At 42.9% G+C, this 13790-nt stretch overlaps 1 protein-coding gene across 11 annotated transcripts in view; it reads left to right on the top strand.

Annotated features, from left to right (window-relative positions):
• Ptprt (protein tyrosine phosphatase receptor type T) overlaps positions 1-10576 on the top strand; it is a 1025960-nt gene extending 1015384 nt beyond the window's left edge. For all 11 annotated transcript variants that reach the window (XM_074074791.1, XM_074074788.1, XM_074074793.1 and 8 more), the window contains 2 exons: positions 1374-1509; positions 2427-10576. In XM_074074791.1, the coding sequence (XP_073930892.1) occupies positions 1374-1509; positions 2427-2480 (190 nt within the window). In that variant the 3' untranslated portion in view covers positions 2481-10576. The remainder of the gene's footprint in view (positions 1-1373; positions 1510-2426) is intronic.
• The last annotated feature ends 3214 nt before the right edge of the window (positions 10577-13790 follow it).

The following is a 13790-nucleotide window of genomic DNA, read 5'->3' as shown; positions in this document are numbered from 1 at the left end:
GTCCAAAAAAATACCGTGTGGTATGCTATGTCATGTTGATGGGTGACATCAGCCACACCAAGCTGGCTCTGCCAACATCCCCAAAACTGGCATCTGGTTCCTTGCTAACTAAGTCTTGCTCCCTTCAGTTCCCTTCCACACATTCAGATGACCCTACCATTATCACAGGGCTGATCCCATCCCTGCAGGTTCTCATTCCACCAGGCCCTGAGATGCTGCATCCTCTAATCTTCTTCTCTTGGGCTGTGCTGTTTTTTGCTTCAGAAAATTCTGAACCCTCCTTCCTGGGAATCCTCCCTATTATCTCACATATGTGTTTCTTAGCCTATTGTTTTTAGGAGTAGGTGCTTATCCATGTCTCCCCTAGCCAAGATGACCAGCACAGGAATGTCATTTGACCAACAGAGACACCCTGGGGCCATAGGCACCTTAATAACAATCACTGAAATGCAGGCACTCACCAGCAAAGGGAGGACAACTGTCTGAACTTGAAACATCTGGTCATTGGGTATGCTATAGATAAAACATCTGGGAGATTGAGTGCCTTAGTTTCTGTCCAAATGTTCCTTAGACACAGACCATTAGATGAAATCATTAGCTACTCTTGGCAACATGCCCAGGGGTTTCAGAATCAGGTAAATTCCTAAAGAGACTTTCTATAAAAAGTTTGAGGGATGTTTCCATGAAGATGATTTATGTAAACTTCAGAAAGAAGGAGCCATAGAGATAGTCCTGCCAAGAGCACTCTATCCCTACTCTCAAAATCAGTAAGATCCTGCTTAAACTAGATGGACAAGGGGAGACCTATTATATCAGGAAACAGCCTCCCAGGCCTACAACACTGGTTCTAGGCTGACTGTCCCTAGGTTTATAGAATATTGCTGTATTTGTTGGAGGATGAGGAGAAAGAATAGGAAAAAATCACCTGCAGCATTCCATTGTCTTCACTGGATATGGTGGTAGACTCAAAGCATCCTTTTAGAGAAGGATTCAGACACCACACAAAGTCACAAGTGCATACTGCCATAGGGGTTTGGATCAGTATATTCTGGAAGAGTGTAACATGCTCATAGAACCAAGGAAAGCATCAAGCTAATTAAGCCCTCAAAGCTCATATAGTCCAACCTCTTCATTATTTGCATGGAAATCTTGGGCCCCAGACAAGAGAAAGTGAATTTCCCAAGGTCAAAGAAGTTTCATGGCACAAATGGGACTCAAACCAAACTCATGACTCAGGTTAAAGCTTTCACTGTTACACTTCCTTGCATTTGGCAGAGCAACCACTCCTCACTACTACAATATGGTTTTAAGATAAGTAGATGCCTAGGGGATGGCACCCAGAAATGTGACTCATCTCTTCACTCTGTGTTTAGAAATGGGGGAGGCCGCAGTGGAACCTTCTGTGCCATCTGCAGTGTGTGTGAGATGATCCAGCAGCAAAACATTATTGATGTGTTTCACATCGTGAAAACATTGCGGAACAACAAATCCAACATGGTGGAGACCCTGGTGAGTTCCCCAAAAACTGTTCTTCAATGTCCAGAGACTTAAAAGTTTTCTGGACTTGAAGAAAATGACATGAAAGAGTAAAAATCTTCAAGAGCTAGGTGCTTATTAAATACCTACAGTCTATGCCCTTTGAAAACACTACTGTCTGTCCACTTTCTCCCCCTTCCAACCCCACCAACTTCTCTTTTCTTCAGGGCAATCCAAATATTAATCCCAATACACCTATTTTGTCTTACTTTCTGCCTGCTTCTTAAGAAAATGTCACTAATTCAGGATTAAAGAAAGGATTCTGGATTAGTAGAGTGTGAATTAAGTTTTCAACTCAGTCTAAACCTATTCTAACTCATTTATGCTAATTTTACAGTATAAAGCATTGAACTAGTACACTAATTCAAAAGATAGTAAAAAGAGTAGGAAGGCAGAGCCCCATATGGTAAGACCTGGTACAATAGTGGAGACAGACCATATAAGGAACTCTAATATAAGACTCTATGCCTACTCATAGTGTGATCTCACTCAAAATGAGATCCTACTCAGTGTGGTCCACAGACCAGCAACACCAGCATAACCTGGGAGTTTGAAAGAAATTATAGAATCTTGAGCTCCACTCCAAATTTACAGAATCAGAATCTCCATTATTAACAGATATTCCTGAGTGTTCTATATGTAGGTTACAATTTGAGAAGCACTGGTGTGCAAAATGGTAAAATGAAAAAGGAACGATCCCAACTGGGCATTCAGGAGAGCCTGGGTAGAGGTTGAAAATGTCCAGACATTGATAATTTTGAATTGACTTTTAGTATGGATATAGATAAGATTGTCTTCAAAATCTGTATCTCTGATCTAATGCACGTTTTTTATCCCCATTTTCATCTCTCTCTCTTATCTGTTCTCTGTCTCCCCTCCTCTTCCCTCAGGAACAGTATAAATTTGTATACGAGGTGGCACTGGAATATTTAAGCTCCTTTTAGCCCTATGGGATGGGGGAACCTGCTGGAGTTCAGAGACTGCTGCAGCCAAACCCCCTCTTTTGTGAATGGCGGTGACTGGGCTCAGGGCTCAGAGGTGACGCCCCTGCCCAGCTCCAAGAGAAGACTGGTGGCCCCATGTTCTGCAGTGAGTTCCACACCTTTTAGGGATCTCCTATAGCTGTGTGAGATGCTGCTCTGATTGGCCTAGGCTTCCCTTCCATACCTGACCAGCCACATCTTCCGACCCAAGCAGAACTGCACCCACAAGCAAGGCCCTGGACTTCTGGTTCCCAGACCTCTTGCTTTTTTCCTTCCAAGTTTGTGAATCTCATGGCAAACTGATTGTGCAGGTGCTGGGGAGTGGGAGGCTGTCCAGTACCTCCCTTATCATTCCTCTCTTAGGAGTGTGGGAGATACGGGTTCTATTCCTCCATGCTGTAATGGAGAAGGTTAGGGTTTGGGAGGTCACTGTTCTTTTGCCCCCTCCAGCCACCTTGAGGGGTCTCTGGCCCTAGAGACCTGACAGCCTGGATTGGTGTGACCTCAGGATGCCCCATAGAACACCACAGATTCCCTCTCCATTCTCACACCTAACCTGCATGGAGCTTGGCCCACCACCATTCTATAGTCCTTCTCCAGCCCAGGTCTTGACCTTCTGCCATCCGCTGACCAACCAGCTGTGTCCATAGCACACTTTGATAAAAGTTTTCTTTGCTATTTTGTGGTCTGTGGGAAGGGGTGGAACTGCAAGAAATACTATGGCTCTTCTCAATCTTTATGAAAGGGGCTACCCTCCCTGGGCAGGGCTCCTACTGGCCTGTACAATGTAATGCTTGTGTCTCCTGGGTGGTGCTTACTTTGGAAGAGATGAGCAAGATAAGATTTGAGTATTTTCCCAAGTGTACGTGAAAAGAAACTTTCTTTTGAGGGTGTAAAATCTTAGTCTCTTGTGTCAAAAAAAAAAAAAAGTAGAACGGGAGTTTGAAAGTGTAGCTACAAGACAAATATCTTGTACTTGTTATATTTCCTGGCCATGTCTTTAAAAGGTCCCACCATGGGGATAGCACAGCCATTGAGCAAGAGAGATGGGCTAGTGTGAAGATGGTCCCTGGTTACTAGGGAAGATAGCTCACCAGCTTCATGCATAATTTCTATCTCCAAATTTAACTCCTTCCTAAAGAAATCAAGCTGCCATCTTGAAAACGGTCATTGAGGACCCAGTCATGCTTTGATTTAAATAGGCAAAGGGAATTAGGCCCAGAGCTCTGGGTCTTGTCCAAAGTATGGGTAAATTAAGGAAAGGAGCCAACATTTGCTAAGCATCTACTGTATGCCAGGTGTCGTGCTTGGCATCTTCCATATGACATCTCACATAGTCCCTAGCACCCCCAGCATGGAGCTGTTATCATCTTCATTTTGCAAGGAGGAAGCCAAGGCTCCTTCCTCAGTGTTGAAATCCTGAGTTCCAAAAAGGTAATGGCAATAAACGTTCTCTGTACCATTTTCTTCATACTTTCTCAGCCAAACAATTATTTTATGGAGGAAATATAAGGCTAGAAACTTCTGAGCAAAAACTCCATGAATGGAAATTTAATTCTTTCTTTCTGATGCCAAGTTCTGGGAAGTCCAGAATTTCAGATATATTTTAGTTACTCATTCCTGGCTCCCCGGGAAAGCTAGTCTTATCTAATTTCTGCCTTGGTGAAAACAATTCTGTGATTCCCTCAGGCTATGAGGGAGCCAACCAGGAACATTCTATCATGGTCTCTAGCCAGTGCTTAGGCACAATATCTGATAGCCTTGGGTAGCATGGGATCCAGGAAGCTCCATCTTGCATGGTGGTGTTATCCTTCAAAAGATATGAGGGACACAAAATTCAATAAGGCACAGGTTTGACTCATAAGCACTCCCTGTATACTGGGGAAACTGAACTACAGTGCAGTTGTGTGGCACGCACCATTGTTTCATGAGCCCAGGCACAAGAGAACCTCATCCTGTCTGCCTAGAGCTTCCTAGGCAATATCCATTCCAGCTGCGTCTCCACTGGTAGAAAAGGAAATTCAAGCCAAGGGATCAGTAAGTAAGCAGTGGCAAAGAGGTGTGAAAGGACATCAGGAAGGGTCAGAAGGTGAGAGGCCAGCCCAGCTAGAATGTAGCAAGACAGGGCCAGTGACAGAAGGTAAGGCAGGGCCAGGGAAAAGATGCCCACAGAGAGAGCAGATGTTACCCTGCAGGCAACAAGAAAGAAGCCGACAGACTTCTGCAGTGATGCATTCAGCTTACTGTTGGAGAAGCTCCCTCTGGACCAGTGGGACTGCTTCTTTTCCTTTCATCAGACACTGTGAAACCATTCCCTTAAGCATGTATTTTTTTAATATATCTATTTGTCTGTCTGCTCATTATTTTGTTGCTGGAACAAAATATGCAGTGGATCATGAGACTCAGCTCTTGTATGAAAACCAGGGTGTCTGCTGTACCACAGAGCAGGGTCAGCAACCCAAGCTGCTAGTCCCACTAGGATAGGACATGAAAGGAGCTGCAGGAATCCACTTCCATTGGCATGGCCTCTGGAGCTGTCTAGAAGTCGAGGGACACCAGACTTGATCAAGGAAGGCTGTCACTGGGGAGGTTCAAAAGGAAACATCTCAAAGCAAAGGTAGGCAAAGGAACCCCATGACTAGCTTGCTCTTCTCCTTTGATGGGCTTCTTCCCAGGTGTATGTGAGCAAGTCCTAAGAAATTCCCTCACTGGTCATTCTGGCTTTTCCTGCCCTCAGCCCACTACCCCAAGTGGACTTCCCCAGCCATAAGGAGCCTATAGCATCGCAAATCAGCCTGTTGCCTGTTGTTTTCTCAGATTTTGGTTCATCCTAACAGGGTGAGTGTGGAGGGAAGGTTATATCACACAAATCCTAGAATTTATTCTGTTCAGGAAAGGGTGAAATAGCTGGAATAAAAAAATGACAGTGACTTCTATCATTTCAAATGGTGGAAATTTCAAGCATGACTTCAGGGAGAAGATGACTAGTGAAAAAACTCAGGCCATGATGGGGTAACCCAACAAGAGGCCAGCTCATCCCCTCATTTTCTCACAATCAAACCACCCTCCAAAGAAGACAGGGTAGTCAACTGGTGTTAGGCCAGTGTACACAAAAAGAAATGGAGGCCCATGAGTGGAGATGACTTCTCTAAGCTCCTATTCAGAAGAGCTTATATCCGATAGAGTGATGGTGCCTAGGGATTTAGATTTTCTCTCTTGCTCAGAAAATCTCCCAAGCAAAAACCCCATACCCAGAGTATCTCCCCACCCCACCATAGTTACAAAGTAGGCATACCCTTTCATGAGCAGAGGAAAATAATATTAATGTGCTCAGTGTCCACGGCAAAAGTTAGACTCATCTCCAAGGTGCAACAGAATGCCCTTGGTTAGCAAAGGTCTCACTATGGTTCCCAGTCCTGGACATGGACTCCATCTGGAGAAGATGTAAGGAGTTAATGACAAGCCAGGAACTGTCCCTATCTGCATGTTTATGGTCTAGAGATCTTCAGAATGTGTTTCAGCTGTATCCCCACATTATGTTCTTTCACTCTTTCTAACATGAAGACTGTGGGTCATCCAGGGACCTCTTGGCACAGACACAACCACAGAAGGCTTCCCTTTTTGAGACCAGAAAGGACCAGTTTACTTTAAATGTTGGCCTTTTCTGTGGGTGTGTTCTAAGCAATGACTCACCAGATGTCACCCATTCCAGGGTAGCAGCAAGACCCTGTGCTGGTACCTCTAAACATGTGAGCTCACTTCTTCCAACATTCTTAAGAAGTGTCTGTGATTATCACCCCCACCATTTTACTGATGAAGAAACAGAGCCTCCAAAGGGTCATTTCTTGTCCACAGTTTCACAGCTAGTGAATGAGCAAGTCAAGACTTCACCTGTTTTTTCTGACTACAGAGACAATATTAACCCACATAATGTCTCAGAATTTCTCATGGGGTTAACCCATAACAGCAGAGACTAGTGTGAAACAGATCACTCAGTGGATCTTGGTAAAGCCCCAAGCAGACAACCATAGGCTTAGAATTCCTTCACCATCTCGTGGTTTACTTTAACAATTCATACAATGTTTACAATCCACTTCCAGTTTATCATGGTTAGTTTTAACATGATTTTATAATTTTTAAAAATGTGCCTGTACCTCATATGGTTTTGATCTGCTTAGCTCACTCTGATGGATCCTGGGAAAAGATATCCCAGACTGAAGCACAATTCCTGGCTGTGCTGCTTCTTCCTGAGGCCAATTCCAAACTCAAGCTCAAGACTAGTTCACCCTCCCCTAGACAGACCCTTTGCTGTTGGACTACTCTGATTTCACTGTTCCTTGGTTAACCTCAACTAAAATCTCTTCCAGTTATGTCCTGGAGGGAACTCAAGGACAGACTAGAATGATGAGGACCTGCCCATCTGGCATGGTGAAGGCTGAGCCCATAAAACTCTGGAGGGAAAGGGGAAGTTGGGTGCAGCTTTATTCAAAAGATCCCGGCTGCTAGGCTTCTCGAAAGAGGTGTGTGTAGGTGGAGTCCCATGGCTGCTAATGTTGACAAAGCAGAGAACACACTTCACATGGGGGGCTGGGCTCTAGAAAGCCCTCACTTTATCTTAGTCGCACACTCTTACTGGGTTCCAACAGCATGCTGCACCTTGGAGGGGACACTGCCAAGAAGTACAGATTACTATGGCACAGTATACTATGGTAAGAGATGGAGTTGTGTGAGGGAAGTTCATTCTTTGCTTTGAGCCCCAACTTTGCCAATTCTTAGCTATAGGATGATGGGGCAAACAATATACAGAAAATGGAACATACAAAAAAAATCCTTGACCATGTTAAAAGGGATAAATCTAGCCTTCACACAGGAAAACAGGAAGACAAGGTGGGAAATTAGAACCCAATAAAGACTTAGAACCAATAATGCTTATAAGCTGTTGAGCAGAGTGGTCACTTCTGTGACATAGAAGGACAGGGGTTGGGTAGGACTAGTCAGACTTGGAACAAAAGTGCTCCTTTGAAACAAATTTCTTGTCGGGGGGGGGAGAAATAATAACTGTTCTTCTAACCAGTCATGTTTATGCATTCTCCATTTCTGGTTGCTATGCTTGCTCACCAAAATCCTCATTGGGACCCATATTTTCTCCACTCTGGTGTGAACCCTATAAAGTGCAAACAGGTGTCAGTATAGCAAGGTTGCTGCAGACAACAGAAATTGTCCAGGGAGGAGCATCCAAGCACTTATGAGTCATCTCTAGAGCAGGGATGGCCCAGCCAGATCCAGAGATGCTGGAGGAAACTGTCATTGCCCTGGACCTCACTGCCTGCAGACAGAATGAAAAAAGCTACCTTTCGTTAGCCTACAGCTGGCCACTCCTGGGCTGGCCTAACAAGCCCATGAGGACCAGGCTGAATCAGAAATGATACTATGAACGACATGGGTGGACCCAAGCATAAACATGAGCAGGATGTTGATCCTAAGCCATAAGGACAACATATGGTACTGGCCAAAATCCCCAGTGATAAATTGTCCACCCAAGTTGAATGACATTCAGAAGATAAAGCATTGGTGACTGTGTCATCTCAAAGCCCTAATTTGCCTTCCCCATCACCCAGTCAATATGATCCCTGCTCAGTCTCTGACCAGCTCTGCACTACAGCACAGTGTAGCAGAGAAATAGGAAATGTAAATTCAACTAGAGGAGACCAATATTCAGCTTTGTTCATACACAATGGTGTGCCATTGTAGATTTTCCATGTTTCCATATCTAGAAACTATAAACTGAACAGCCTTGGCTTCACCTAGCACGGATCTACCTTTGAGTCATGTACTATCTGAACCATAGGGAGAGAGGTCAGTGGTGGACAGCAGTGGGTGGAAGGATCTAGCTCCATTTTCCTCTGACACATATCTCAAGATCATGGATATGATCCTCAGAAACACAACAGAGATGGCTATGCCATATCTGTGCACATAAACAGACTCTCAGTTTCTTGGAAATCCCAGACAGATTTTGCATGGCACTGGCTGTACAACTATCCAATCAAGACAATCCCTTGCTTCTCTTCTCTCAACAGCTAGAAGAAATGGGGAAAAGTATCAAAAAGATAACATTCACCCCCTGAAATATATCCATGAATCTTAAGTCTCCAAGAGGAGGGAGCATCAACCACAATGGTAGCCCTAAGCCTGGTATCCCACCCATCTAAGGGTTTGGTAGTGGTTCATTGATACAAGGGATGGGTGGAAAGTCAAGATGGAATAGGATCTTTTGGAAAGAGCTTTGCAGCTGAATAACCATGGGACTTTCTTCTCTATCTAAGAGTTACTCTGGATGTGGAATGTGGACACTGGTCTTCAGTTGGAATGTTCAGGGAATGAAGGTCTAGGGGCCTTAGAGTATTGGACAGAAAAGTCTTGGTATGAAAGCCTGGAACTCAGGGTAGTTCATGTTTCCTTGGTGCATGGGACTCTTGGAAGAATAATGGGAAGTAACTTGCTAAAATTACAAAATTGAATCCCTGTAGAAGTATTTCAGTGCCTTTGGGCTTATTAATACAAATTTGTGGGCTTTCTGGGTCTGACAAAGTCTCAATGCCCACCCTATCCCAGAAACTTCATGTGGAAGATTAATAGTGTAAGGTATTCTTTGGGTCAAATCCCTAGGGCTTTCTGGAGGCTTAGGGGACAAAGTGGTTTTATCCTAGGTAAAAGTCAAGCTCCTGAAAGGTCAGGCAAAATACTAATGTCCTTATCCTCCATGGTTAAAAATCCTGCAGATTATTGGAAAAAATCAAGCACAGTTTGCTAGTATCAGATCACTCCTGTGAGTGGAACCAGAACCAGTGATGGGATTTAGTAGCTATAAGGAAGAACTTACTGATCACCAGAGAGGATAAGCCTCCCATGTCAGAAGCTGCCCAAGAGACCAGATGTCTTTTAAAGGGAAGAAGGAGTATTGCTGAGATGGCCATTATGTCACTTCCACCCTAGGCGGGTGAGATCTTACAGAGCTAGGGTCATGTCTAAACTTAATCATACCTGCAGAACACAAAGCTAAGCAGGTCAGGCTTAGTTTGTGCAGATGGGCATCCTCTGCTCTCCCACAGTAGTCCCCTCCATAGCAGCCAAGATACTGTGGCCACATATCCTTGTCTCACCCAGGCTGGTTATCACCAAACACCAAAACAGAGGAGCAGCTGCTCTTCCTTAAACCTGATGTCTACTTGGATCTCTGAGGAGAATGGCCACAACCAGAACCCAGTGGCCAGCAAGGTCAGCAGTAACAGCAAAAACCAGTAAAGTTTCAAGAAGGACTCACATACATATATACATATTATCTCCAACTCAAGGCCTGTTGGAGCAGATTTCAAAAGCACAGTGCTTCAGTTGGCACCCAACTTATAATCATTCCCAGTGCATACATTTAAATTCCAGGTGGATCTTGGGCTAACCAGATAGCCCATATTGGTAATCAGACTCAAAATCATTTTTCTACCTTCTCTTTTTACTCTACACCCTAGTAGTCAATCAAAGGCAGAGTTGAGACCTCCACCATTGCCTTGGCCTGGACACCTGCCTAGCTCTCTGAAGGTTATCCTGAGGTCACCACTCAACTCCAGGAAGGGCTGAGATTTTCATATTCATGGGGCATAGGCTACTGCATGAGACCAAAGTCTCCATACTACTTGCAGCCTCCTCCACAAATCCCAATGGCCTGCATTTGTACAGTTTGGGTGTTTGATAGATAAAGCACGTACGAGAAGAGAAAACAAAATAAATCAACTTCAAAAAAAAGCCAGCACTGTGCTGTCAATGTTCTGTTTTTCCTTTTTCCTTTCCAATTCTAGCTTAAAAAAGCAGAAGGTAAATAATGTCAGGTCAATGAATATCAGATATATTTTTTGACTGTACATTACAGTGAAGTGTAATCTTTTTACACCTGCAAGTTCATCTTATTTATTCTTGTAAATGTTCCCTGACAATGTTTGTAATATGGCTGTGTTAAAAATCTATACAATAAAGCTGTGAACCTGAGATTCATGTTTTCCTAAGATATTCGTACTGGTGTCTTCCTGAGGTTGGATGGGGATGAGATGGAAACAAACTGAAGCGGAAGAAGGATAAAAATCCTATTATCAACTGTGTTTCTTTGTATTTATGTTTATTTAATCTTCACAACTGCTACACAAGACATACATATTATTCCTTCTTTGCAGATGACAAAGTTGAGGCTCAAAAATATCAAGGGAGTTTCCATGAGTATGCACTGAGCTGGCAAAATGGTTAGATCTAAACCAGGGTTTCTCAAGTACGGTCCAGAGCCCTGGCATTAGAATCAATGAGAAATTTGTTAAGCACACATATTTTTACACTCCTACAACATCATAATTTCAGGGTCTGAATACTAATAAGCTGCCCGTGTGTATCAGCTAACTATAGCTGCATAATAAACCACCCCCAAACAACAGTCTTTTATAGAAGTCAACTGGGACTCATCTGAAAGAAACTGAGCTCAGCTAACCTCAGCAGGACTCATTTATATGTTGGCTAAGGGATCTGTTCTAGGCCAGCCACATTGGGTGGTGTGGCCATCCTAGATGCATCTCTTATCCTCCTCCTGAGACCAACAAGCTAACCTAGTTATACGCTTCTCATGGTGATGGTAGAAGCAAGAGAAAGCCCAATTGTGTGTTTTATCAAGCCTTCACCTAAATCATATCTGCAACATCCCACTGGAAAAAAACTAGTGGCATAGAATACTGAGAATCAGGGAGCAGGGAATCTGCTTCTTGATATAGACTCCTCTTCTCAATTTTCTAATAAACGCTGAGATTAGACACAAAACAATTGTGCCTGATGCAGCTTTTAACTTTCTAATCTAAGAGTGTGGTCCATGGATCACCTACATCATTTCGCCTGAGAAACAGCTGAACGTACCAACTCCAATTCAGTTGGTCCAGGATAAGAGCCAGGAATCTGCACACTTAACAAGTGCCCCCAGATGATGGCCATGCATGGTAAACTCAGGCAAGCACTGTTTAAAGTCCTATTTCTGTTAGAGAGGAACCCAAGAGAAAGGGGACAAGCCAATTCTCAAACTAGAGTGTGAGGCTGCCAGTCTCTGAGTTGGATGCAGATGCTCTGTATTTTCTAAACAAGCAGAAGAAACAGTACCAAATCCTTGGAGCTTACTGATTCCCAATTTCTTTGTATCCAGATATAAGAGTAAACAGAACTTGAGTCACTAGGTCCACAGCCCAGCATTCTCTTTGTTCTCTTTCAGCCTTGGGAAACTGGCAGGGCTCTTCAGCCTGAGGGAACTAGACAGAGTGCCCATCAGATCTCCTTAGCCACAGAGCTAAGTACATATACTGTCATCAGAACATGTACTGCCTAGCTTGGGTCCAAAGTGTGGAGCCTAGTGTCCACCCAGCTAGTTCTCCTGTGGCTTTGTACTTGGTCATATCAATCTCATTTATTCTGCCTGCTATAATTATTCTTTAGTCACAAAGGTAATAGATGACTCTGGGAAAAGAAAAATAGAAAGAAAGAAAAAAATTCATATAATGCTTAATAATAGAGACATGTCATTTTCCCTCAAACTGGAAATATCTTTTAAAATATTACTATAAAAGTAGTATATTGCATGTTTGCCAGGACTTAATACATAATTGTTTGAGGCATAGGGTAGAAGTTCCTAGTTAAAGGTACTTGTTAATATTTTATGTCTAGACCGTTACATGCATATATAAACATACATGTATTTTCTACATAATGGCATCAAACTAGATATTCAGACACCTGTTTCTTCCCACTTAACAACATTTTGTGGTCATATTTCCATGCAAATATGCTTAAATCAGTATTCCTTATCTTCCCTGACACATTCACAGTACTCCTGAACCTGAGGTTAAGCTATTTTGGCTACATCAAAACTCAAAGGCTCCCATAGTGATGCTAAGGAAACCACCCCAGCTTTGGGTCCAAAATTAACAGTGAAAAATAACCCATTTGGTGTGCTATCACCCTGGAAAGAGACAGAATTTTTGGCATGCTTCTGCTTATGTTTCTTGGTTACCCATGTAGGTCCTAGTCTTACTGGATCTGAAATGTGGGTCCCATCAGTCCTAGGGGCACCTGAATTGGACTTTGGTAGCTCTAGTTTGGCTTCAGAGCTTCCTTTAATTCCAGGGGATCAAGACTTTCATCAGAATCTCAGGGGACCTAGAAGCCTTCAGTCACATGGATATATAGCATGAGGTTACCCAGCTATCATGCAGGAGGAAAGAAGGAAGATTTCATTCCCTCTAACAGAGTTTAGGGGTGATAAGGAGAGATATCAGAGATAGCAGAAGTCAGTGAGACAGGGGAAAGCAACCACCATTGGTAATTTTTAGAAAAATTTTAATCACTTACTCTTTAGGAAGGCAATTAGACTCCTCCCAGGCTTGAAATTTAGCAAAGGGACTTAACTTGAAATCTCCATTGGCATTCAGAAGAGACACGGCACTTCCAGAGTGATGGTACCTGCAAACAGAACAACTGTAAGCAGAGAATCCTGGAATTCTAATCCCCTCTAACTCAGTAGAAACTTGAAAGGTTATTCAGCTTTTATAGTCAGTAGAACAGGCATTAAAATAAAGTTTAACTAGTTATTCAAAGGCATCTTGAGTGGGTGGATGGATGGGTGGGTGGATGGACAGAGAAAACAGAGAGAACTATAGATCCATAAACAAAAAAAATAAATTGAACATATAAATGCATTAAAAACTGGATCAGAATATTATCAGAAATTACCTTTCATCATAGGGCACATGAGTAATTTTTGTTCTTTAAAAATTTCCATATTTCCTAAATTTTATATTCCTTTATGCCTAGAAAACCAATTATATAAAAAGGTGGGAAGAGCAGAATATAATAAAATGAGAGTAGGACACATAAAATGATGCCAAGTTTGGGGTTCACCATAAGACCTGCCATATACCTAGATTAAGAGATTCAAAAATCTTAGTATTTCCATCCAAAAGAAGAAGACTATGGCCAACTAGTCAACTCAATATCCAAAAGGGAAAATAAACCAATTTCTCAGCATAAATAAAAGCACTACTACTACAAGGCCTAGATGGTTTTTCTCCCATGAGTTCCCTTAACAAATAATAGCTCCAGCAAAATCCTTAACAGAACACAATGCATTTCCCTCTCTGAAAACTGATGGCCTCATACCATTGAAATACTTGGTGGAAGCTCTTAAGTGAAGGGCCAAAA

The sequence above is a fragment of the Castor canadensis genome, chromosome 5 (genome assembly GCF_047511655.1).
Source record: "Castor canadensis chromosome 5, mCasCan1.hap1v2, whole genome shotgun sequence".
Classification (NCBI taxonomy): Eukaryota; Metazoa; Chordata; class Mammalia; order Rodentia; family Castoridae; genus Castor; species Castor canadensis.
Note: the sequence above shows the minus strand (reverse complement) of the source record. Positions and strands in the feature narration are given on the sequence as shown.